Genomic DNA, 25,270 nt, shown 5'->3' with positions numbered 1-25,270 from the left:
TCCTTTTGGTACAGTGTAAGTAATAGGAGGGGGAAAAAACAGTTTAAGTCTCTAATTAGCCACTTTCAAAATGTAGTTAATTAAAATATTTTGTACCTTTATACATGATCTTTATGGTATGAGACACAATTCTACTCTCCTACAACTTAATCAGCTAAATATAAAATGTAACCTTCCATCTGGTAAATCAATTTAACAGACATAATTGTGCCCTACCATAACTCAATAAGACACTGAGGAAAACCATTGAAATGCTATTTCCTTTTCTTTAGAAGAGAATTATGTACAATTTCAGCATGCTTTGCATTTCTAAAAGTTAAAGTCAACAGGGAGGTATCACTCTCCTTTACATGAGTTTCCCATGAGAAAATCAAAAGCAAAGTATAAAGCTTGTGCTGTTATTCATGAAACACTCCTTAATACTAACTTGGCTTTAACCAGAATATATTATTTGGCAGCTAAAACCTTTAATTAGAGTTGTGGTTTGAGCAGATTTTCACTGAATTTATGTTCTATAAGGACTCAAAGAACAGCACTGTTTTTCTAACCAGCTGATTCGAATTCAGGTCGTTTAAATGTTGTACTTGAGCTATGGGTGGAAAAAAAGAGAATGTTGCTCGGATTCTCATTTTATTGACTTTAATTATGATTCAACATTTCTGAACAAGTACTAACAACAGATAGACAAGAAAGAGAATGAGATGCTCCTTCTAACAAAAATATCTTGAGCATTTGCTCTGTGCAAGGCTGTATATACTAGATACTATGAAAAGAAAGAATACTTATCAGAAAAGATGATTCCTACTCTAAAAAAGAGAAAGAGCTGGTGGCGGAAAGCTTTTAACTCAGGGATAGATTGGACAAGAGGAGAGAGAAGATGATGGAGCCAAAGTGGAAAACAAAAGTCAAACCTGCATAATTAGGGGAGAGGTATTATCAGAACTGAGGAAAATCATGGTGATGAGCAAGTTTTGAGGTGGAGGATGTCGTTCATTTGCTCCGTTGTGTCCGATTCTTTGCAATCCCATGGACTGCAGCAGGCCAGGCTTCCGTGTCCTTCACTATCTCCTGGAGATTGCTCAAACTCATGTCCATTGAGTCGATGATTCCATCCAACCATTTCATCCTCTGTTGCCCCGTTCTCCTCCTGCCCTCAATGTTTCCCAGCACCAGGGAAAATGAGTCAGCTCTTTGCAACAGATGGCCAAATTATTGTAGCTTCAGCTTCAGCATCACTTCTTCCAATGAATATTCAGGGTTGATTTCCTTTAGGATTGACTGGTTTCATCTCCTAGCTGTCCAAGGGACTCTCAACAGAGTCTTCTTCAGCACCACAGTTAGAAAGAATCAATTCTTCGGCGCTAAACCTTCTTTACAGTTCAACTTTCAGATCCATACATGACTACTGGAAAAACCATAGCTTTGATTATACGTGGAAAATGGGAGGTCAACTTTTAAACCTGGTAGGTTAAACTAACTGCAGCACATCTTGGAAATGTCAGCCTGGAGTCCACTAAAGGGTTGAGAGTTACAGATGTGGATTTAGATCACAAATGAAAGAACTTAAACAAAAAAATGTCAAGATGGCCTTGATCAGTCTGTTCACTCTAGCAATGAGAAAGCTGGGGTAAGCTCTACCATTGGAGATACCTATTGATTAGAATGAACAGGAACTAAATTAAAGCCTTTAGGGGAGTGATGATAATTAAGCATGGGGAAATTAAAACAATGGAACAACATGCAGAGAAGAGACAACTGGACTATACAAATCCCAAGTTTTCTGGCATTAAGATATGAAGGATATAGTCATGAAAACAGAGTGCAGATGAATGGAAGTACAGCATATAAAATTAACATTTAAAGTAGGAACAGTTGGTCAATGAGGCTTAAAGTCACAAAAAATAAAAAGGAAACCCGAGAAAAATCCACTGAATTGGACATTTGTAATCATTGGTGTTTTTTAAGAATACTGATACAGAAGTGAAAGTGAAGTGAAAGTGGAAAGTCATTCAGGCGTGTCCAACTCTTTAGGACCCTATGGACTATACAGCCCGTGGAATTCTTCAGACCAGAATACTGGAGTGGGTAGCCTTTCCCTTCTTCAGGGAATCTTCCCAACCCAGGGATCGAACCCAGGTCTACCCACATTGCAGGTGGATTCTTTACCAACTGAGCCACAACGGAAGTCCAATACAGAAGAGAAATAGAGCTGAATCAGATGATATACTCATTTCTATAACATCATAACCTAAGAGAATAACTAGTAATATCATTATTCTGACCTCATTTACATAGATGATGATGAAATAAGTTCAAATTTTGACAACAAAAGAAGGATGGAATAAACAAGAATAATTTATTTAAATTTTTACTTCTTTTTAAAATCATTTTTTAGACAAAGGACCGATTTTGAGTGTTGGAACATTATAGAAGGGGCTTGTTAAATCAGAAGACAGAAGGTGCTTGCCTTAGGGGGATAATCACTAAGTCTCTTGGCTCCTTGAAAGCAACCACAGTCTCATAATCAGAGTGAGCAGTTTTTGGCCCAGAATTAGTGCTGAATAAAAGTTTGCTCTCCTCTCCCAACTAATTCAGAAAAACTGAAAGGGACACCTGTAAAAACTACCTTTTCTCTGGAACATATAAATTAGAAGATTGTGATTGAAACTGAGAATGACAAAATTTAAGAACTGATCTTTCCAGTATTCTGCATCCTCTGCCATCTTCTTTCTGTGATGTAGCAGAAAAGCAGACTATATTCAGTGTCAGAGGAAGATGTCCCCTAACCATCCACCTCAATCACTAAATTCCTAACTCTACCCATCTTTAATTTCCTTCTAAGGATACATTTAGCATACACTAACCTCTTAGACTATATCTTTTAATATAATTTCTACCAACAAGTTTCAAAATGACTTCCTTCCTATCAGCCTAAAATTTCAACCTTTAATACTGAGATTTTTTAAAATTCAAAAGTTCACTGTAATCATAAATTTCCTGATTTTTTATCTTTTACATTTTCCTTAATAGAGAGGAAACCTTAATAATCATGGTCTTGCCTCATGTGGCGATAACTCCTTTCCTTTCTCTGATGGAGTATTTTCCTGTGTTTTCACATGATTCAACGCTAGGATGAACCCTACTGACTCTGAATTGTATGATTCACTTAATTACTTATTTCTAACCAAATGAAAGGTAAGATGATGTTTCCAGTACCTATCACTGAAATAACCAAAATGTCATTGCTCGTCTTACCTTCTTAGCAGAGCTCTTTATCATTGAATTCTCTACCTCCTTAATTTTTTCCTACCCTGCAGCTCTCCCTGAGGCTTCGCCCCATTCGCTAAACATTCATATTCATATCCTCCCTCCCTCTCTGCTGCTTCTCTGCTTCTCTCTGTCAAACACACACACCACACACACACACCTTTTTCTTCTAAAGGAGTCCAAACTTCAAAATCTTCCTAAGCTTTCTAGCAAGTGAGCCAAGAAAACTCCAACTTTGAATCAGTGAACTGTAATTTCATTTTGTATGTTATAGTGCCACATTTCATCAATAAAAAAAATTCATCAACTTTCTTCTCAGGCCAGAAGGAATGACCTTCTGCAACATCTTTACACTGATTGTTTTTAATCATCCTTTCCATCTCTAGTGAAATCTACAGTGCTTGCTAATACCTGAATATTTTGGTGTCAGAAAGACTGGAATTAGAATTCTACATTTGTTGTTTCCTTGCTCTGTGAACTTGGATACATTTATAAGTTGAGTTGTATTTTTTTCAAAAGTTAGTTAACTAACCTCTCTGCTTTTATTCTCTCCTTTTATTCAGATCAGCACACAATAGCTAACACATATCTCTCTCGAAAGGTTTTATTGTTTCATGTTAATCTCATACATAAAAACGTATTGTACTGACTTCTTGCCTCCTCTTCTTCCCCTGGGCTTCAAGGGACAGTGAATTACTGCAAACTGTGTCTCCCATGGGCTTCCACGGCCTGGCACGACACGATTAGCAGAAGTCTCTCTGTGCTGTCTAAAATAGGTCCTCCACCGTAAGAGGCTCACTCCTCAGCACTATGCATTTTCTGTTCTTCCCTAACTCTCCACCTAAACACTGTTGAGGTTATACTGTGGAACCATCTCTGCACTAAGGTTTCCCTATCTGCTTCTAAAATTCTGTAAATAACTTTAATAACATTAAACACATTATGATCTTAATGTATAATATTCAGGATAATGAATATTCTGCAGAATAAAATTGCTAATGATTATAAAACAAATACGTAAACAAACATGTCTTCCATTTGTATTTATCCTGTGTGTTTTCACAAATAGTCCAGTTATCTTAAAGGCAGAAAAGAGTTTAACTTATCATCTGAATCAAAAAAAGCATAATAATGAGCTATAAAAGAAATGGAGAAAACATTTCTAGAGTTAAGTATAAATTTTATACATTTACAAATTATAAAATCTTTGAATTTCACAATTCATCCTTAGAACATCTCTTTTATAACATTTGTCCACTCAAGAAATGCCATATATGCCCATTATTTCAGGTTTTTTCCCCCAATTCTGCTAAAATGACTATGCAATCTTGTAACTTAGTTATTTATGCTATGCCACTGTTAAAGAAATTTTAAGATGCTTTCAAGAAATGGTATACGTTAAACTGGTTATTAAAAAAATAATGTCACCTGGGATAGGCTAGGGTCCACGGATATAGACATTTTCATTCACTTCAGTTAGGGGTGAGAAGTTAAACAAGCCTCATTGAGTAGAGAGTCTGAATCACAACACATACTGCTAGAAATCTACCCAGTAGAATTAATAAGCTCTTTACCCAAAGAAGAACTTGTATAACATTTACTTCAAAATTATTTTAAATAGCAATATTGGAAATACTTTAAATGTCCAACATTAGAGGACTGTATATAAAATTTAGTATAGTTGTATAATAAATTGTAATTATTTACCAACTAAAATGACATTGGAAACTCATACTTGAAATTAAAAGACATCAAAAAGGAATGTTCTGGTGCTGACATAGAAATTACAGGTGCTTCTATTTCATTGATTTGTATTATTTTTCTACAATTAATATGGATTTCTTTGTAATAAAAAGTAAAGTGTATATTATAATAAGTCAAATACACAAGTAAGGAAAATCTCTACATAGGCTAAAGATAGCAACTTCTACTGAACAAATTGAATCGCTTTAGTTTCTGACAGAGAAAAAGGAAAATACAAAGAATTGTATAGTTGCAGTAAGTACACTAATTCTTCAAGAAAGACAAACATGATCCTGGTAATAGACCCAAAAGAAAGTTATTATGCACATATATGTATATGCAATGGTAATGGAAAACATAATGAAAGTCCTTGTGTAGGGAAAACAACTAGACCATTCAGGTATGAGTGAATGAGTGAGTGAGTGAAGTCGCTCAGTCGTGTCCGACTCTTTGCAACCCGATGGACTGCCTACCATGGTAGGACAGCCATGGAGTTTTCCAGGCAAGAGTACTGGAGTGGGTTGCTATTTCCTTCTCCAGAGTATCTTCCTGACCCAGGGATCAAACCCGGGTCTCCCACATTGTTGGCAGACACTTTACCGTCTGAGCCACCATCAAATCCCTTACGATTATACAGTGGAAGCGACAAATAGATTCAAGGGATTAGACCTGATAGACAGAGTGCCTGAAGAACTATAGACGGAGGTTTGTGACATTGTACAGGAGGCAGTGATCAAGACCGTCCCCAAGAAAAGAAATGCAAAAAGGCAAAATGGTTGTCTGAGAAGGCCTTACAAATAGCTGAGAAAAGAAGAGACGCTAAAGACAAAGGAGAAAAGGAAAGATATACCCATTTGAATGCAGAGTTCCAAAGAATAGCAAAGGAGAGATAAGAAAGCCTTCCTCAGTGATCAGTGCAAAGAAACAGAGGAAAACAACAGAATGGGAAAGACTGGAGATCTCTTCAAGAAAATTAGAGATGCCAAAGGAACATTTCATGCAAAGAAAGGCACAAGAAAGGACAGAAATAGTATGGACCTAACAGAAGCAAAAGATATTAAAGACGAGGTGGCAAGAATACGCAGAAGAACTATACAAAAATTATCTTAATGACCCAGATAATCACGATGGTATGATCACCAAGCTGGAGCCAAACATCCTAGAATGCAAAGTCAAGTGGGCCTTAGGAAGCATCACTAAGAACAAACCTAGTGGAGGTGATGGAATTCCAGTTGAGCTATTTCAAATCCTAAAAGATGATGCTGTGGAAAGTGCTGCACTCAATACGCCAGCAAATTTGGATAACTCAGGAGTGGCCACAGGACTGGAAAAGGTCAGTTTTCATTCCAGTCCCAAAAAAAGGCAATGCCAAAGAATGCTCAAACTACCACATACTTGCACTCATCTCACATGCTAGTAAAGCAATGCTCAAAATTCTCCAAGCCAGGCTTCAACATTATGTGAACAGTGAACTTCCAGATGTTCAAGCTGGTTTTAGGAAAGGCTGACGAACCAGAGATCAAATTGTCAACATCCCCTGGACCATCGAAAAAGCAATGAGTTCCAGAAAAACATCTACTGCTGCTTTATTGACTACACCAAAGCCTTTGACTGTGTGGATCACAACAAACTGTGGAAAATTCTGAAAGAGATGGGAATACCAGACCACCTTACCCACCTCCTGAGAAATCTGTAGGCAGGTCAAGAAGCAACAGTTAGAACTGGACATGGAACAACAGACTGGTTCCAAATCAGGAAAGGAGTATGTCAGAGGCTGTATATTGTCACCCTGATTATTTAACTTATATGCAGAGTACATCATGAGAAACGCTGGGCTGGATGAAGCACAAGCTGAAATTAAGACTGCCGGGAGAAATATCAATAACCTCAGATACACAGATAACACCACTCTTATGGCAGAAAGCAACGAAGAACTAAAGAGCCTCTTGATGAAAGTGAAAGAGGAGAGTGAAAAAGCTGGCTTAAAACTCAACATTCAGAAAACTAAGATCATGGCATCTGGTCCCATCACTTCATGGCAAATAGATGGAGAAACAATGGAAACAGTGACAGACTATTTTTGGGGGGTTCCAAAATCACTGCAGGTGGTGACTGAAGCCATAAAATTAAATGATGCTTGCTCTTTGGAAGAAAAGTTATGACCAACCTAGACAGCATATTAAAAAGGAGAGACATTACTTTGCCGACAAAGGTCTAGCTAGTCAAAGCTATGATTTTTCCAGTAGTCATGTATGGATGTGAGAGTTGGACTATAAAGAAAGCTGAATTTGGAAGAATTGAGGTTTTTGAACTACGGTGTTGCAGGGGACTCTTGAGAGTCCCTTGGACTGCATGGAGATCCAAGCAGTCCATCCTAAAGGAGATCAGTCCTGAATATTCATTGGAAGGACTGATGCTGAAGCTGAAACTCCAATCCTTTGGCCACCTGATGGGAAGAGCTGATTCATTTGAAAAGACCCTGATGCCAGGAAAGATTGAAGGCAGGAGGAGAGGGGGACAACAGAGATGGTTGGATGGCATCATCGACTCAATGGACATGAGTCTGAGCAAGCTCTGGGAGTTGGTGATGGACAGGGAAGCCTGGCGTGCTGCAGTCCATGGGGTGCAAAGAGTCGGACATGACTGAGTGACTGAACTGAACTGAACTGAATGGTAATGGAAACATAATTGATGTGTTTTACTGTTGTTGTTCAGCTGCTAAATTCTGTGTAGCCCACTAGGCTCCTCTGTCCATGGCATTTTTCCAGGCAAGACTAACAGAGTAGGTTGCCATTTCCTACTCCAGGGGATCTTTCTGACCCAGGGATAGAACCCACATCTCTTGCGTCTCTTGCATTGCAGGGAGATTCTTTACCACTGAGAGCATTCTAAAAACTGGAGAAATATTTTTCATATGTGTTTTCTTATAATATAAATAAATAACATGACAAATTTAATAAGTAAAATTTCTTCTATGTGGTATATTTAAACATATAAAGTATTTTTATTAGTTCTTCTGTATCCACAAGCTTATTGATTCTCCTACAGACATCTAGCGGATTTGAAAAATATTTTCTTGCATAGTGACTGCAAAGTATTATATTTTGGTATTAACTTTATATTTTCAGCTTCTCAGAATTCTGTCACTGATAATTAATTAGCTCTTATATTTGTGGCAAAAACAATTGGAAGATCTAACTTAAAATTGATATTTAACTTCTGGAATAGTTTAACTTTTAAAAAATGTTTCAATAGTTAGATGCACAAAGAATACACCAATTTGTGGCATTAAATAATTTGCTTACAATGAAAAATGTCTGTAGTAGTTGAAATTATGAAGGATAATCAACATATTACTTCTAAGATATCTTGAACATTATTCATCCTTGGACTGAAGTTAAATTACAAATGGTACACCCTAAATTGTTATAATTCACTACTTATATTATGATGAATCAACGTGGTCCTTAAACGTCAGCAAAACTACCTTTTTCAATGATACCAGATACCACTTAACACTTACTTATGTACAAAATACAGAGGCTGAAAGACCAGGTTCTGAAATAAAACTTTTTGTCTTCAAGCCTGGCACTACACTTACTGTACATATAAATAAAATGATAACTGAAGAAAATTACTAACAGCTCTGTGACTGTTTCCTTGTTTACAAAAACTGGTGACAAATAGCAAGATATATTCTAAGAATTATTGTATGCAAACAAGTGATATATAGATAAGACCCTTAAAATGTTATCTAGCACATGTAACCAATGTTACTAATACTACCATATAAATTTAATTATAAAATATTCCAGAAGGGCAGTGTTTGTGTGACATAGGTAGCAAGGACATTTTAAGAGAGATGAACTGTGAAAGATTTCAGCATCAGGGTTTCAGGCCAGAAAAAGCAGAGGATTTGCAAAAACTTCCTATAAACTGCAGTGTTTAAAATCACTTTTTAAGAATGGGTAGGTAATCCAGATCTGAAGATCACACTGAGGAATGGCCTACGGCATGCGTGAAAATTCACAAATAATTCTCGAGAAGAGAGTGATAGGCTCAGAGCTGTGCTTTAGAAGGATGAACACTGGTTAGAGTTTCATTCTCAGTCCAGATCCTCTGAGAGCTTCTGTAAACTCCATCCCAACTTCCAGGGTGGACAAGTGAGGCAGGATCCCCACCTGTGCTCCCTGGCACAATTTCTCTCTTCAGAGTGACTGATTCAGGGTTGGTACATGACCCAAGCTGTTCAGGTGAGTTAGTCCCAGGAATTATCAGAATTACTTGGGGGAAAATGTTCATAGCAGCACTATTCACAACAGCCAAGACAATGGAAACAACCTAAATGTCTATAGATAAATAAATGGAAAAAGAAGATGTATTGTATAAACACACAAACAATGGAATACTAGTCAGCCATTAAAAAGAATGAAATAACACCATATACAGCAACATGGAGGGACCTAGAGATCATCATACTAAGTCAGAAAGAGAAATACCATATGATAGCACTTATATGTGGAATCTAAAATATGACACAAATGAAGTTATCCACAAAACTAAAACAGGCTCACAGACATAAAAACAGATTGTGACTTGCCAAGTGGGAGGTGGGGTGGGGAAGGGATGGATTGGGAGTTTGGAATTAGCAGGTGCAAACTATTCTATACAGAATGATAAACAATAAGGTCCTACTGCATAGCAGATAACTATATTTGATAAACCATAATGAAAAAGAAGATGAAAAAGAATATGTATATATATACACATATATACATATGTATATGTATAACTGAATCACTTTGTTGTATAGTAGAAATGAACACAACACTGTAAATCAACTACACTTTAATAACATAAATTAAAAAAAAAAACAGGAATTACTTGAGGGGAAAATGTTTCTTTTCACTTTCTTTCTAAGCAGGTAAGAGGTAAGTCTAGGGCTATACTGAGCTACCCGTCACTATTACGAGGGAGCATTACTGCATGTAAAGTCCAGCAGAACCAGACTAGAAACTCACCCTTCTATTAACAACATGTGAACACACTGAATTAACATCATCTAAGCACCTAGATGTTAAGAAAATTAGGTTAAATGAATCTTCCAAATCCTCTTTTTTCAAAAACTAAGCTTCTTGGTACTTGTGTCTTAAAAATTAAGAGTCCTGAAAACACAGTTCTGCTCAGACATTGTATTTCTTTTGGGTGATATGATTTAGAGTGCTTCTAAGTCCAAACTCCTAGGGAAGAGTTTGCTGTGACTGTGAAGTCTGACTTGTGCCATGAAGGGAATTTGTAGTGCCATTCAGGCCACACATGTGCCCACTTTGGTCTATACTTGTGCTGTCCTATATGATAGTTACTAGCTAGCTGCATGTGAATATTTAATCTAAATTTAAAATTTATCAATGAATATTTATCTCCTCAGCCACACCAGCTACATCGTTTGTTCAACTTCAGGTGGCTATATTTGCTTAGTGGCTCCTGAACTGCACAGTGCAGACACAGAACTTTTTCCAGTATTACAGAAAAATATGTTTAGCAGGTCTAGTCTAAACTGTTTTTAAAAAACACGTATGCATAGCTGTCGCCAAAGTCATGTCCAACTTTTTGAGACCCCATGGCCTCCAGCACACCAGGCTCCTCTGTCCTCCACTATCTCCAGATAGCAGGCTAATAAATTCTGAGAATTTCTTTTGTGTTACCTACTTCAAAACAAATATAATAAAATTAATACAGAAAATTTCAATTAAATACATTGAAAGTTTATAACTAAAAAATCAATCAATATATCAATGTCTTCTCTTATCTACATTCTTCAGATGGTCTGAATCTTTGCTTTCACTCACTTCAGTTCAGTTGCTCAGTCATGTCCAACTCTTTGTGACGCCATGGACTGCAGCACGCCAGGCTTCCCTGTCCATCACCAACTCCCAGAGCTTACTCAACGTCATGTCTACTGAGTTGGTGATGCCATCCAACCATCTCACTCAAGACTGTTTATAATGTGTAAATACGAAACAGTAGTTTCTCAAGAAATAAGGTGGTTCAAAATCTAAATTAAACTGTCAATCAACATGGATCTCACTATGAGGACTGTGAGCTCCTTAATGGCAAAAAAATCCTTTGTTACTCATATTAATTTATTTATATATACCAAAAGGCCCAGCACAAAGTGTAGTTTGTCAGATAAGGAATGAAGATGTGACAAACACTCTTCAGGAACATTCTTTACCATCCATTGGGAAGAACAAGATAAGAATGAGAGTATGAAATATGATACCTAATAACTGACATATGATTGTTAGCTTTTATAGCAAAAATTAAACTGAAAATGAATAGAGGTAAAGATGACATCAGAATTTATGGCTTTATGAAAAATAATTTATCCTGTATATGGATAGGTAGTAAAGAACAGAGGGAATCAGTATAAATATTAAAATAATGATAAATGTTAGCTCAAAATCAAATATTAATAATTTTATAAAAGAAGAGATTGTTAGATAGGAATAGAAATAATTCTAGGTAAATTAAGGTCAGTCGATGTAAAATCTAGTATTCCAGGGCAAAAGCATTATTTTGTGCTACCTTAAATACTAATAAGAGTTTTGAGCAAACAGATAATGGTTTCCAGCAGATTTCCTTGCCATCAAGGACACTTTTATTTCAAAGAAACTCAGTGGGTGGCTGAAACTTATCAATATTTAATCATTTATTTTTTCATCTTTTAATTTATTTCATTAGATGTGTCTAAAGATACATAAATTCATATATTTGTATAGAATATTTTCCCAGTATTTCAAGTTATATAACTGTGAATATTACAAATTAGGAGTCACTTTTCAATCACTCTCATGATTATGTAACAGATGGCTAAATGCTTTTAATGTCTTAATTATTATTTTTTGCCAATTTCTCATTCCAATCTTATCTAAAACGTCCTGCATGTTTCTAAATGAGCATTTTATGGGGAGTGAAAAATATGTCATTAGACTTTGCTACAGTTAATTACAACAAATTTGAGATATAATTCTGCAAAAGTACCATCATTTCTTTCTTATTTATATGTTCCCCAAATCATTAACATTTTCTTATCTTAATCTTCATGAAACATTATGATATAGTTCCTTTTTAGAATAATATACAACATTAGGAATCAGTCCAAATTTGTCATTTATCCAAGCAATCAGATACAATATCATGAAGCAATATATGTTCAAGGTCATACATTAGTGACAGGGTTAAGATCACAACTCTAGACTGTTTTTGCCATTCCAATTATTTTACACTTATACTATGTTCAGTTCAGTTCAGTCGCTCAGTGGTGTCCGACTCTTTGCGACCCCATGGACTGCAGCATGCCAGGCTTTCCTGTCCATCATCAACTCCCAGAGCTTGCTCAAACTTATGTCCATTGATTCGGTGATGCCATCCAACCATCTCTGTTGTCCCCTTCTCCTCCCGCCTTCAATCTTTCCCAGTATCAGGGTCTTTCCAATGAGTCAGTTCTTCACGTCAGGTGGCCGAAGTATTGCAGTTTCAGCTTCAGCATCAGTCCTTCCAATGAATATTCAGGACTGATTACCTTTAGGATGGACTGCTTGGATCTCCATGCAGTCCAAGGGGCTCTCAAGAGTCTCCTCCAACACTGCTGTTCAAAAGCATCAATTCTTCGGCACTCAACTTTCTTTATAGTCCAACTCTCACATCCATACATGACCACTGGAAAAACCATAGCGTTGACTAGATGAACCTTTGTCAGCAAAGTAATGTCTCTGCTTTAATATACTGTCTACCGTGGTCATAACTTTCCTTCCAAGGAGTAAGCGTCTTTTAATTTTATGGCTGCAGTCACCACCTGCAGTGATTTTGGAGCCCCAAAATAATAAAGTCTGTCACTGTTTCCATTGTTTCCCCATCTATGTGCCATGAAGTGATGGGACCAGATGCCATGATCTTAGTTTTCTGAATTTGGAGTTATAAGCCAACTTTTTCACTCTCCTCTTTCCCTTTCATTAAGAGGCTCTTTAGTATGCAGCCACTACTAGTAATTCCTATTACCAATGCCACACCATTATTCCCAGTAACTCAAATGGGCAATACATACAGAGACTCTGCTTGATGTCAGGCACTGTGCTGGGCACCTTCATGAAATATGTTTTTGCTTATCATAATCCTGAAAGCCAAATATTTTCCATTCTTGACACTTTAAAAATTGAGGCTCAGAGAAGTCCTGTAACTTGCCTGCAGTCACACAGCTCTAGCTGGTAGTGCATTAATAGAATTCTAAGCCAAATCTTTCTAACCCCAAACCGTGAGTTTATTTTCCAAGCTCTGTCTTTCTAGGCTATATTAGTTTTTTCACACTAGTTCCCCCCACCCCCAGCACACACACTAGTTTCTACTGGCAAATAACTTTAGTTAGATGTTCAAAGTTCCTACTAGGCTGATTAACTATCAAACAATTCTCAATTGACACTTGGTCTTACCTCCAACTAGTTATCATACATACCACGGGCACAATCATTCTGTGAGACTAGTTTTCCATGTATTGAATTGTGAAACTTAAACTATTTGTCTCTTGTTTTAACATAACCATATATCTAACTTTTCAATAAAAAATTCTTAGGGACATTAATTTCTATTATGGTTTTCAGTGAAAAATCACATGTTATAAATTTGTACTCTTTTTATATTACAAAGATTCTTACTACTCTACACCATTTAATTCTTGGATAATACTACAGCAGTTCATCATCTGTAACAGAATACCTTGTATACCACTAAGGAAAAAAATATAAAAGTAAAAAATATTGCTGGTTAAACTATAAAATATTACCTGTTAGATTCATTCAGATATGTTTGTTTAAAAAATGAGCAAACTACTAATGCATATATATGGAATTTAAAAAGATGGTAACGATAACCCTATATGCAAAACAGAAAAAGAGACACAGATGTACAGAACAGACTTTTAGACTCTGTGGGAGAAGGTGAGGGTGGGATTGTTCAGAGAGAACAGCATTGAAACAAGTGTACTATCAAGGGTGAAACAGATCACCAGCCCAGGCTGGATGCATGAGATGGGTGCTCAGGGCTGGTGTACTGGGAAGACCCAGAGGGATGGGATGGAGAGGGAGGCGGGAAGGAGGATTGGGATGGGGAACACATGTAAATTCATGGCTGATTCATGTCAATGTATGGCAAAAACCACTACAATATTGTAAAGTAATTAGCCTCCAATGAATAAAAATAAATGGAAAAAAATAAAAATAAAAAATGAGCAAACAAGTCAAATTATTATGCTGTACACTTCAAACTTACACAGTGCCACAGTGCTGTCTGCGAGTTACATTTTAACAAAACTGGAAGAAAAAGTGCATATCAAAGAAATATAGTAGCTGGAAGTTGCTAACTTTTCGTAATCTAAAGGATCAAATCTATCAAAGAGGCTCCTTTTAAAATGCAATTTTGCTATGTAAAAAATTAAATCCTATTTTAAAAAAGACTTGATTTTTCTGATTTTTGGAAGGCCAAAAATTGGTTTGTTTTTCTTACCTTATCAAACCTCTAGTGTTTGATATGAAGAGAAAGGTAAGAAAAACAGGGGGAAAAGTCCTTATTATTCTCAAGTCTTGCTTACAGAGTAGCTCATGCTCTGTTCCATTCCATATTTCATCAAACTCATTCTCAAAGTAGCTAAAATCAATGGAGTATTTGATTCCTATTAAGGAGAAGAGAAAGGTGACATATAGAGAGGGTACAGAATAAAATACAATAGAACGAAACATTGGGCAAAGACTTCAGCATAAAGTACAGCCTTCCTTCCAAAATGTGACTTAAAAATTATTTCAGTCTATTCTCTTTGTCACAGTATTTTCAGCACATGGATTTGTTAGTCATGGCCACACTGAGAAGGAGGGTCAAACACGGATGATTTATAATCTTATAAAAAATGTATTATCATTAATTGGTAAGAATTATATTGTTTAAATATGAATCTGTCACCTTAAAAAACTGCAGAGCTGTGTTTTTAAAATTGTTTGAAAATGGTTTACTGATTTAAAAGTTATGGAGAATCTTTTATATACATTTGTAACATTTAAAAATAAACCAGATTACAAATCTTTTTTCTTTCTTTTTAAAGCAAAACACGTACTAAGTTTTTTGGTTCAAATTGTGTAGGATCAGTTAAATTGTATTCTATTAACCAATATGAGTGTATTTCTGTAAGTATAGTTATGCTGAAATAAAGTTTTTTTAAAAAAAGAATGAATGGCTGGCTGCCTTTTGGTATCAACTACAACATGTGAAAAGCTTGGAAACCTTCACTGCCATCCTCACCACAAGAAGAAAGCGGAGCAGATTAAAACCAAAGCGATTTTCTTAGACCTCAGTTCTGAGGTCTCAGAGCAAGCTGCCATTCCAAAATCAGGAGAGACAGAAAAGTAAAAAAAATCATAGCTGAGATCAGTTAATGGAGAAGAGAAGTCACTGGAGCCAGGAATTGGTAGGAACACTCAGATGTTAATTTTGATGAGTTTCTGGAGGCTGAGTGTGGACTACCTTGAGAGTTAAAAACCCCAGGGGCCCAGGCTCAGCGGGGAAGAGTACATATTCAGAGGTATTATTCACAAGAGCCCAACCATGTTCTCTCGGTGAAGACAGCGAAGAATTCCCTCTTGTCTATGTGATGATAGGGAACAGAGGGAAGGGGGAAAGAAAAGCAGCCATTTTGAAATATGCCCAGTAAAAAAGTACAGATATAAAACATACCCAGATCACTCTACATAACAAAACCTGCCCTCCAAGGGAAACTATTTACTAGAACTTTATTTGACTTGTAGAGAAAGGCAATTAGGCAACTGTAGCCTCCTCTAGCTTTCCTATCTCACTTACATGGAAGATTTTTTAAAAAGCTAAGAAACAGTTCTAAAGTTCAAAGACCACAAACTCAGGGACCACTAAAAAACTGAGATTTAATTATAAAATTATAGAACACTGTTCCTCCCCAATGCCTTGGTTGTGATTGTGTGTAGTTGCTCAGTCATACCCATCTCTTTGTGACCCCATGAACTGTAGCCTGCCAAGCTCCTCTGTCCATGGGATTCTCCTGGCAAGAATCCTGGAGGGTGTTGCCATTTCCTCCTCCAGGTATATTCTCAACCCAGGAATCGAACAAGTGTCTCCTACAATGGCAGATAGATGCTTTACCACTGAGCCATCTGGGTAGCCTCCAATGTCTTACCATCACATTAACAGGGTTCCAGTATAACAACAGTTGATTGCCAATGAGAGAGTGGCAAGACACACTCCATTTATGAAGTTCTTAGGGAAGTTCCAAAATGGAGAAAGAAAAAAAACCAAAAACAACAAACAAACTGCCACCAAGGAAACTAGAAGAAACCCAAGCCATGGCACCTATATCCACTGCAAACATTAAATGCAGCCATATTAACATAAAATCTCACACAGAAAGCTTAACTAGTCAACTTCTAATATATCATGTCCAGCTTTCAACAAAAAGTTGGAAAGCATGCTAAAAATGAAGAGAAAACAGTCTGAAGAGATAAGGCAAGCATCAGACCAGACTCAGTTATGACAAAGATTTTGGAATTATCAAACAGAGAATTAAAATAACTATGAGTAATATGTTAAGGGCTCTAAGGTTGACAATATGTAAGAATATATTAGTAACTGTAAGCAGAGAGGTGGAAACACTAAGAAAGTTCCAAAAGGAAATAAATGCCTGAGATCAAAAGTATAGAATGAAAAATGCCTTTTATGGGCTCAAGAAGAAATTGGACACAACTGAGGAAAGAATCAATGACCTTAAAGACAAGTCAATAGAAACTTCTGAAGTCAATAGGCAAAGGAAAAAAAAGAAGAATGAACAAAATACTTGCCTGTCTGGGACAATTGTAAAAGACATAACACATGCATAATGGGAAACCAGTAACATAAAAGAAAGAAGCAGAAGACCATTTGAGCAGTAGCTGGAATACACAGACAAGCTCTCAAGCTAGGAGTCTCAGGGAACATGAGACAGTATAAATACCAAACATCAGACCCCTGGGCACATCATATTCAAACAGTAGAAAACCGAAGACAAAGGATATCTTCCATGAAACCAGAGGGTATTAGCTTGCCTATGGATCAACAACAATAAGAACTGAATCAAATATCTTGTCAGAAACCATGCAAGCAAGAAGACAGAGAAGCATTTAAAGTGTTGCAAGGAAAAAAAAAATTCAGCAACCAAGAATTCTGCATTCAGTGCAATTATCTGTTAAATATAAAGGAGAAATAAAAACTTTCTTAGACAAACAAGAACTAAGGAAATTTGTTAGCAGTAGAGCTGACTTGCAAGAAAGATTAAAAGTACTTTAGCAAGAAACAAAAGGATATAAATCAGAAACTCAAAGCTATATAAAGGAAAAAATAAATGAAGGTAAAATAAAATCTTTCTTTTTCTCATTAAAAAAAATTATTTTTAATTGGAGGATAATTGATTTACAATGCTGTCTTGGTTCCTGCCATACATCAACATGAATCAGACATAGGTGTATATATATGTTCAGGCTTCTCTGGTGACTCAGAAGGTAAAGAACTGGCCTGCAATGCAGGAAACCTGTGCTCCATCCCTGGGTAGGGAAGATTCCCTGGAAAAGGAAATGGCTACCCACTCCAATATTCTTGCCTGAAGAATTCCATGGACAGAGGAGCCTGGTGGGCTACAGTCAGTGGGGTCACAAAGAGTTGGACATGACTGAGTAATTAACAGTAACCAGACATATGTTCCTTCCCTTTTGAACCTTCCTCTAGTTTTCTTATTTTAATTGATCTGACTATTCAAAATAATAATACCAACAATGTATTCAGTGATCTGGGAAAGTGAAATTAATGACAGCAAAATTATAAAAGATGGGAGAGAGGAATTGGGAATACTCTGTTTTAAGGTAAATACAGCCAGAGAGCAAGTATAGTGTTATTTGAAAGTGGGTATAGATTTGCTACAAATGTGTACTTCAAACTCTAAGGAAACCATCAAAGAAAAAATTTAAAAGAGGTACAATTGATATGCTAAGACAGTAGAGAACATGGAATCATATACAAAGCTCAGTTTAAAAAAAAAATTAAAAAAAAAAAAGCTCAGTTAAAACCAGAGAATAAAGAGGAGGAGATTTTTTAAAAAATGATTAAGTATAATGATTAGAATAGAGTTATAAACATGGCAGATATTGATCCAACTATATCTATAAGTGCTTTAAATGGGACTGATCTAACATACTAATTAAAGGAGACTGTCAGAGTGGATTAAGGGAAAAAAAAAGACCCTACTGTACACCGTCTATTGGAGAAGGAAATGGCAACCCACTGCACTATTTTGCCTGGAAAATCCCCAGGGACAGCAGAGTCTGGTGGGCTGCAGTCCATCGTGTCACAAGAGCTGGACATGACTTAGTGACTAAACCACCACCGTACACTATCAGAAAACAATTTAAAAAAGAATGACACAGAGAGATTAATAGTAAAAGGATGAGAAAGATTATACCATACTACCACTAGGAGATAAAACCACAATGAAAAACCATTATATACCTATTAGAATGGTTAAAATTCAAAACACTAAACTGAAAGTACCAAGTGCTGGCAAACTCCGATCCACTGCCGGTAGATCTGATCCGCTGCTGGTCAGCATTCAAAACAGTACAGCTTCTTCAGAATACAATTCGACAGTGTCTTACAAAACCACACATAGTCTTACCATAAAATCCACCTATTGCATGCTTAGGCTTTCATTTAACTGAGCTGAAAACATACATCTACATAAAAACCTACAAGTGAATGTTTAGGGCCACTTGATTCATAATTGCTAAAACTTGGAAGGAATCAGAACACCTTTCAACAGGTAAATGGTTAAACAAGATGTGGCTCCCATATAATGCATTATTATTCAGTGCTAAAAAGGGCTTTCAAGCCACAAAACATGGAGAGATCATAAATACACACTGCCAAGTGAAAGAAGTTTGTCTGAAATGGCTACATACTGTATGATTTCAAATATATGACATTCTACAGAAGGCAAGCCCATAGAGACAGTGAAAATATAAGTGGTTATCAGGAATTGGAGGATGAAGGGGTAAATATGGAGTACAGAGGATTTTTAGGGTAGTGAACTAGTCTGCATTATATTGTAACAGTGGGTACATGGCATGACATTTTGCATTTGTCAAAATAACCACCAGGAAAGCACAAACAGTAAACCTTAATATAAATTATGGGGTACATTAACAATAATGTACTGATAGGCTTTCATTAATTACACCAAAAATACCACACTTCGCAAGATGTTAACAAGTGTGGAGACGATGGGACAGTGGGTAAAGTAATATGGGAACCGTCTGTACTATGGATCAATTTTTCTGTAAATCTAAAACTTAAAAGTTTATTGATTTAAAAATGAAGTCAATGGCAGAAATTAAAACTCTGTGTGACCCTAGTGAGGACAGAGCATCAATAAGAGCTCTTCCTATAGGAAAGAAACAAGTCCGCTGCTATTTTTGTACACCATACTAGGCTCCCAAATGCCAGATAATGTGCCAAGTTAACAAAAACCTTTATTCCCATCTTGACATTTAGCATTGCAAGAGGCAGAGAACTTACAGTGAATACTTTCTCTCTTTCTCCTCAGTTTTCTCATTTTATCAATAAGGTGGCAGAATACAAGTCTTTAAAAAGACTTTCCACAACAATAAGCGATTCAGTTTTCACTGATGAAAATAAATGAAATTCAGTTTTTTATCAACTAGAAACATAAAATTAGGGGCTTCCCAGGTGGGGCGGCAGTAAAGAACATTCCATCCATTTAACCATTTCCTTAATCTTACTTATGATTCTAAGTGCATGACATGCATTACTTAATTGAATCCTCAAAATAACTGTATGAACCAACAGCAATAATTATTCCTATCTTACGGATGACAGAGAGATGACCTAAAGAGGTTAAAAATTTCCCAAGATTGAGCATCTATATTTCAGTCCAGTAGTGGATTCAAAGCCTGTGTTACCGTGCCACGTAAATGTGTGCTAAGTCACTTCAGTTGTGTCTGACTGCCAGGCTCCTCTGTCCATGGGATTCTCCAGGCAAGAATACTGGAGTGGGCTGTCATGCCCTCCTCCAGGGTATTTTCCTGACCCAGAGATCAAACCCATGTCTCTTAAGTCTAACGTATTGGCAGATGGGTTCTTTACCATAGTGCCACCTGGGAAGCCCTAGTGCTTCCAATTCTGGAAAAACTGTTGTAAGACTGATCAGAAAGAGTATATTTCAGTCATTGTAAGTAAGAGCCACTACAATAGAACTAAGCCAGAGAACTAAGATACATAAAAATACCCCAGTTCTAGTCAATCTAGAGTAAGATTCTGAGTGAATATCTGTATAAACGTAAGTGCTATCTTAGCGCTATCTGTGCAGAAACGTGTGTGCATGTCCATGTGTGCACATGCACATGCGTTTGTGTGTTGTGAGAAAGAGAAGAAAAAGGAAGAGAGAAAAACAGATCAAGAGAGATTTTAAAACATTGTTTAAAAATCTCCTTGTACAAATTCTGGATTATAATAACTTGAAAAGTTCACCAAGGTACCACTACATAACTTCTAACTGCTATACTGAGGGAGATTTATAAAGTTATATGTCTCATCTCTGCCTTCTTTCCAATTACTCAGTGTGGAAAATGACATTGGCCTTCCAAAACCTTAACTTATGTTTGGACCCCTTCCATCTTTGAGTCTTATTCTACTGTTGCTGACCATTAAAAGGAATATTTCAGTGAGGCTGGAACAGCCTTACCAGCCCAAGCCAAGCTTTAGCTTTATATGGCTTGTGCTCTTTAAGAGGTTAAATCTAGCCAGCCAGCTCACTTTGTTCAGAAGTATTAAATGGAAAGACTGTAACATTCAAAGTAAGGCAAAGTTCATTGGGTCAGACCCCAATAATATAATGGAGCATAAAACCTCTAGAATTTTTTACCATAATATTTTATGAAACATATGCACACAGTCATTGGAAAAGAATCCAGTTCAAATGGTTTTGAAGGTCAGTTCAAAGTCACTGCATATGTAGTATCTCTGTGGGAAATATGTTCTATTTTAGAAGTAGCTGGACCCAAAAGCTTCCTTTCCCTATTTTATAGTTTATTATCAGTCCAGCACTGTATTATACTGGAAAAAAAAATCACCTACTACCACATGATATAATTTGCAGCCAAAAAAACCTAAAGTTCAGCAAAATAATACAAATTTCAGAATCAACAAATTCTTGTGTTATAGAACAGAGGCCATCAGAGGGTAATTCTAAAAGGAAGCACTTAAGTGTGGGCAATACATAAAAATTAAAAACAATTATTTTATTCTCAACTTCATTTGAAAGCCTCTGACATTCACTGTTAGGAAAAGAGCAGAAGACTATCAATTCCTGTATTTCAAAGAAAACAGAAATAGGAACTGAGTAGAGCTAACGATTCACAGAATTCTGATGTTTCCAAAAAGCCCAAAAGGTATGAGCAACTATGATTCTCCTTAGGGGAAGGAAGTAAAGGTCCACTTTGCATGACAAAGGTCAGATTTCTGCAGGCAAATGAGACTTCTGTGGTTGACTGTTCCAAGGCTCCCCCTGTCTGGCTGAGTCCTGAGAGGTCAGGAGAGGTTCTGAATTTAGCTCACTGCTTTGGGAACACCCCTGGGGCCACTTGATACATTTTAAGGTCATTAGGACTTTCCTTACTCTGGTTCCAGCTTTAGTTCCTCAAATCTTGCTAGTGTATACTGGCAATTCAGCACCAACATAGGTTAAAAAGAAAATGTAAGCATTATTTTTATTATTATTATTATTAAAGTGTTATTATTAGTAGTATTAGTATTAAAGCATTATTAGTATTATATGCAGATCAAAAAGATAGAATCCACTTAACAACTTCTTTTAAATCTAAGACTGAATTCAATGCCATTCAAGTAGACCTCAGAGAGTGATAACCAGGCATCCACAGAAAAGCGAGATTATTACAGCTGTCCTGGTATTTATACTATATGATCAATGCCGCTTCTCCAGATTTCATTTAATATGATGTAGCTTTATGTGAAGATTATCCTAAACAGTTTCCTCAATCATCACATATATCTAGTTATGATATTTTATTGCTTACTTTTTTGTAATAACTGTTGAGTCATTAAAATACGACAAACGCTGAAGTAAAAACGATTACTTTACAGTACTTCAGTGCTTTTCTATTTAGTGCAAATATACATCTAAACTTTCTCACAGTGAACTGGAAATACACCAAATAGATTATATTTACAAAAGTTGGAAGACTTCCGCCTATTTGTAATTAATGAATGGTATCTCTAAGTATTTTAGATAATGTGTAGAAAACATCTGTATTTAATTACATCACACTTTTCTCAGACAACGGGAATTGAACTAAGGAATATTTTGAAACCCCTATAGAGATGTAAAAGTATTAATGGCTTTTCAAGAACTTTATTGACACAATGCTGGAAATGTTTGGTTTTGCAGGTCAGCAGCCTTGACACTTTGTAAATAACAGATATTCGATATAAAGGGAAGAAACTTAAAATACTGGGCAAATACAGAAAATACATTACTAGAAAAGATGGGGGCTGCAACCTTCCACTACTATTACGTATCACATAAAGAGATATAGAAGATAAGTGGAATAAAATTTTGTAACATATAAGCAGGGTTTCTCTTTGAATTTTGTTATGGGTTGAGAAATTCTACAAGAATAAATTCCTACTCAATCTTCAGAGAAAAAATCCCAAATTGTTCTCATGAGAACAGTGGGACACAAAGAATGGGTTTTTAGTACTCGTCTTTAAGTATTGACAAAGATCAAATGTGCTTTCTGGGTGCTTACTGGCTCCAAATGCCACTACTTTTCGAAGTCAGTGTCAGTTCTGCAGTAGTTTTCAATCTCCCAGTGGTAAGAATATATTCAAAGGCTATGTGCACAGCAGGGTAGACGTCTTTCCCCCTGAATGTAACTGTATCACTCATCAGTAACCTCCTGCCATAAGGGGACTCGTGTTTTCTTTCCTTTTAGTGACTCCTCAGGCTCTTGAATGCCAGTCACTGCCCTGAGACCTGGGGCAATATTCACATAATCTCTGTCAATAGTTCCTACACATGCCATTGGTGCAACTAAATGTCAAAGCTGCAGATCAAAGTCCCCACATTCTAAAACCCATGTCCTTTATGGATCAATTTTCATAAACTATATGCCATGTTTTAGAAATATGTGGAGGCTCACTATTCGCTTTATTCCTTTTATCCCAGAGAAGTTTATTTATATGAAAAGTGATCTGATTGGTAGATAACAGTGTGAAATTCTCATGCATTACATAAAACATTCTTTCCTTTGTATTTCCTTTTATTGAAGTATTTTACTCTATCTAGTATCTTACAGTAGAAACACAAAATCCTTTGGTCTATTAAAATAAAAAGGCACGAACTGCTTTGCAATACTTGGCCATCCTTCCCCAGTGCCTGGTACAATATGGGCTAGATGATAGAGCAAATTCTTACTAATGATTGATTTTATTTTTAAATATTCATTATGCTGGAAGTAAATTTTATGACAGAAAACAGCTTCAGCATGTGTTTTTACAATCTATTTTCATTTCAATTATTCAAAATTGCTTGGGAAAATGAATGTAATTATTAAAAATCATTTTTGTTCTGTAGATTTTATATACAAATTACACAGACCTACACTTATTCAAGTAGATCTGTGTAAAATACAATGAACCAAACTATCTGCTCTGAATATCTTTCACATCAATTTTGGTTATATTTTTTAATTTAAAACTTCCTCTTAACAACTATATTTAGAAAATATCAAAAGATTTATAACATCACGTATACAAATGCTACTTATGCTTATGCCTAGCTAAAGTTTAAATACATTTATTATAGAGGAATAGAGCATATAACACGTTAGATATGCACATGTCAGAGGGCTAAAAAGGAACATGGGAAAACAAATACAGACCTTAAAGCCATAGAGTTGTTGACTAAATTCCAAATTTATTCCAGATTCATCATCCCAGTTCCCCTAAGCAAATTTTAATACAATCACATGAGATTATTAGCTACAAAGCTTCACGATGACTTCTATAATCTGTGAGACATTAGGCAAGTCACTTACTCAGAAGGTAAGCCTTGGCCTTGTCTGTTTTAGTAAACAATTACAATTTAAGGTTTTTAAAAGTGTGAGGAAAAAGAAGAATATTATTTCCATTTTTCTGGTAAATGAGTAAGGCTCAATAAAAATCCAGATAATGGAGGAAACTACAGAGGTCATCATTAATGGAGATGATTTAAATTTTCTGAGAAATCAAACTTCTATTTTATTTAATTCTCCTCTTCATTGCTAATAAGAAAATAATTTGTCTAAAATCTAAATGTGATTAATCAAAAAGTTACTTTGATAATATATCGAATGAATTGATGTATTAACAGAAATAGGAGTGTGTGTGTATGCACGCATAAATATTTGCTTCTGCTAAGGGCAGAGGTCGGAGAGTCTAATAGCTATGATTACAAATCCTTTGACATTCCCCTAGACATATGGCAAAATAAAACTACAGGAATGCTATGGAAGAGCAAGTGAAATCTTCTTGTGAAACTTACTTACCAGTTTTTCGAAGGGGGAAATCATCCTTTGCATCTTGTGCTCCAGGTAATGTGTATTTGTAGGATGGAGGCGTTCCACTCAGGGGTGGAGAGCTTTGATCCAGTGACGTGTGGTGGGCAGCCCTACAAAAGAAAAGAGGGCTCACCATTTGTCCTGGAGTTTTTACTGCACACTAGTCAGCAATAATCGGTTGCATGTGCTGCAACATGTATCTCAGCTGTGTTTATGCTCTTCCTTTTTAGCGGGTACAAACCACAGCCTCACATAACCAAGTTCACTTTAGCAGTATGTTGTAGAATGATGCAGGATGCCCAAGAATGCCCACTGTGTCATGTGGCCACATAGAAAACTTTGCTTCATTAAAGGAGAGAATTTACAAAGAGCTTGAGTTTTGGTATCTGAGATTATTATGTGTGTTTTCTTAGGAGCCATTTTAATGGAAAAGTCATCATCTGAATCCTTTTTGGTCAGCCTTGCAGAACAACCAAGGTAAAAGTAAACATAGAGAAGGACTTCATTTTTTAAAATTGCTAGGTAGTCCAGGA

The 25,270-nt window shown here is 36.2% G+C and overlaps 1 protein-coding gene across 8 annotated transcripts in view; it reads right to left on the bottom strand.

Annotated features, from left to right (window-relative positions):
• HDAC9 (histone deacetylase 9) overlaps nt 1-25,270 on the bottom strand; it is a 980,387-nt gene that overhangs the window by 403,978 nt on the left and 551,139 nt on the right. For all 8 annotated transcript variants that reach the window (XM_043462784.1, XM_043462790.1, XM_043462787.1 and 5 more), the window contains one exon: nt 24,726-24,847. In XM_043462784.1, the coding sequence (XP_043318719.1) occupies nt 24,726-24,847 (122 nt within the window). The remainder of the gene's footprint in view (nt 1-24,725; nt 24,848-25,270) is intronic.

This window comes from Cervus canadensis, chromosome 3 (genome assembly GCF_019320065.1).
Source record: "Cervus canadensis isolate Bull #8, Minnesota chromosome 3, ASM1932006v1, whole genome shotgun sequence".
In the NCBI taxonomy this organism is placed as follows: Eukaryota; Metazoa; Chordata; class Mammalia; order Artiodactyla; family Cervidae; genus Cervus; species Cervus canadensis.
The sequence above is the reverse complement of the archived record's forward strand: the minus strand, read 5'-3'. Positions and strand labels throughout refer to the sequence as shown.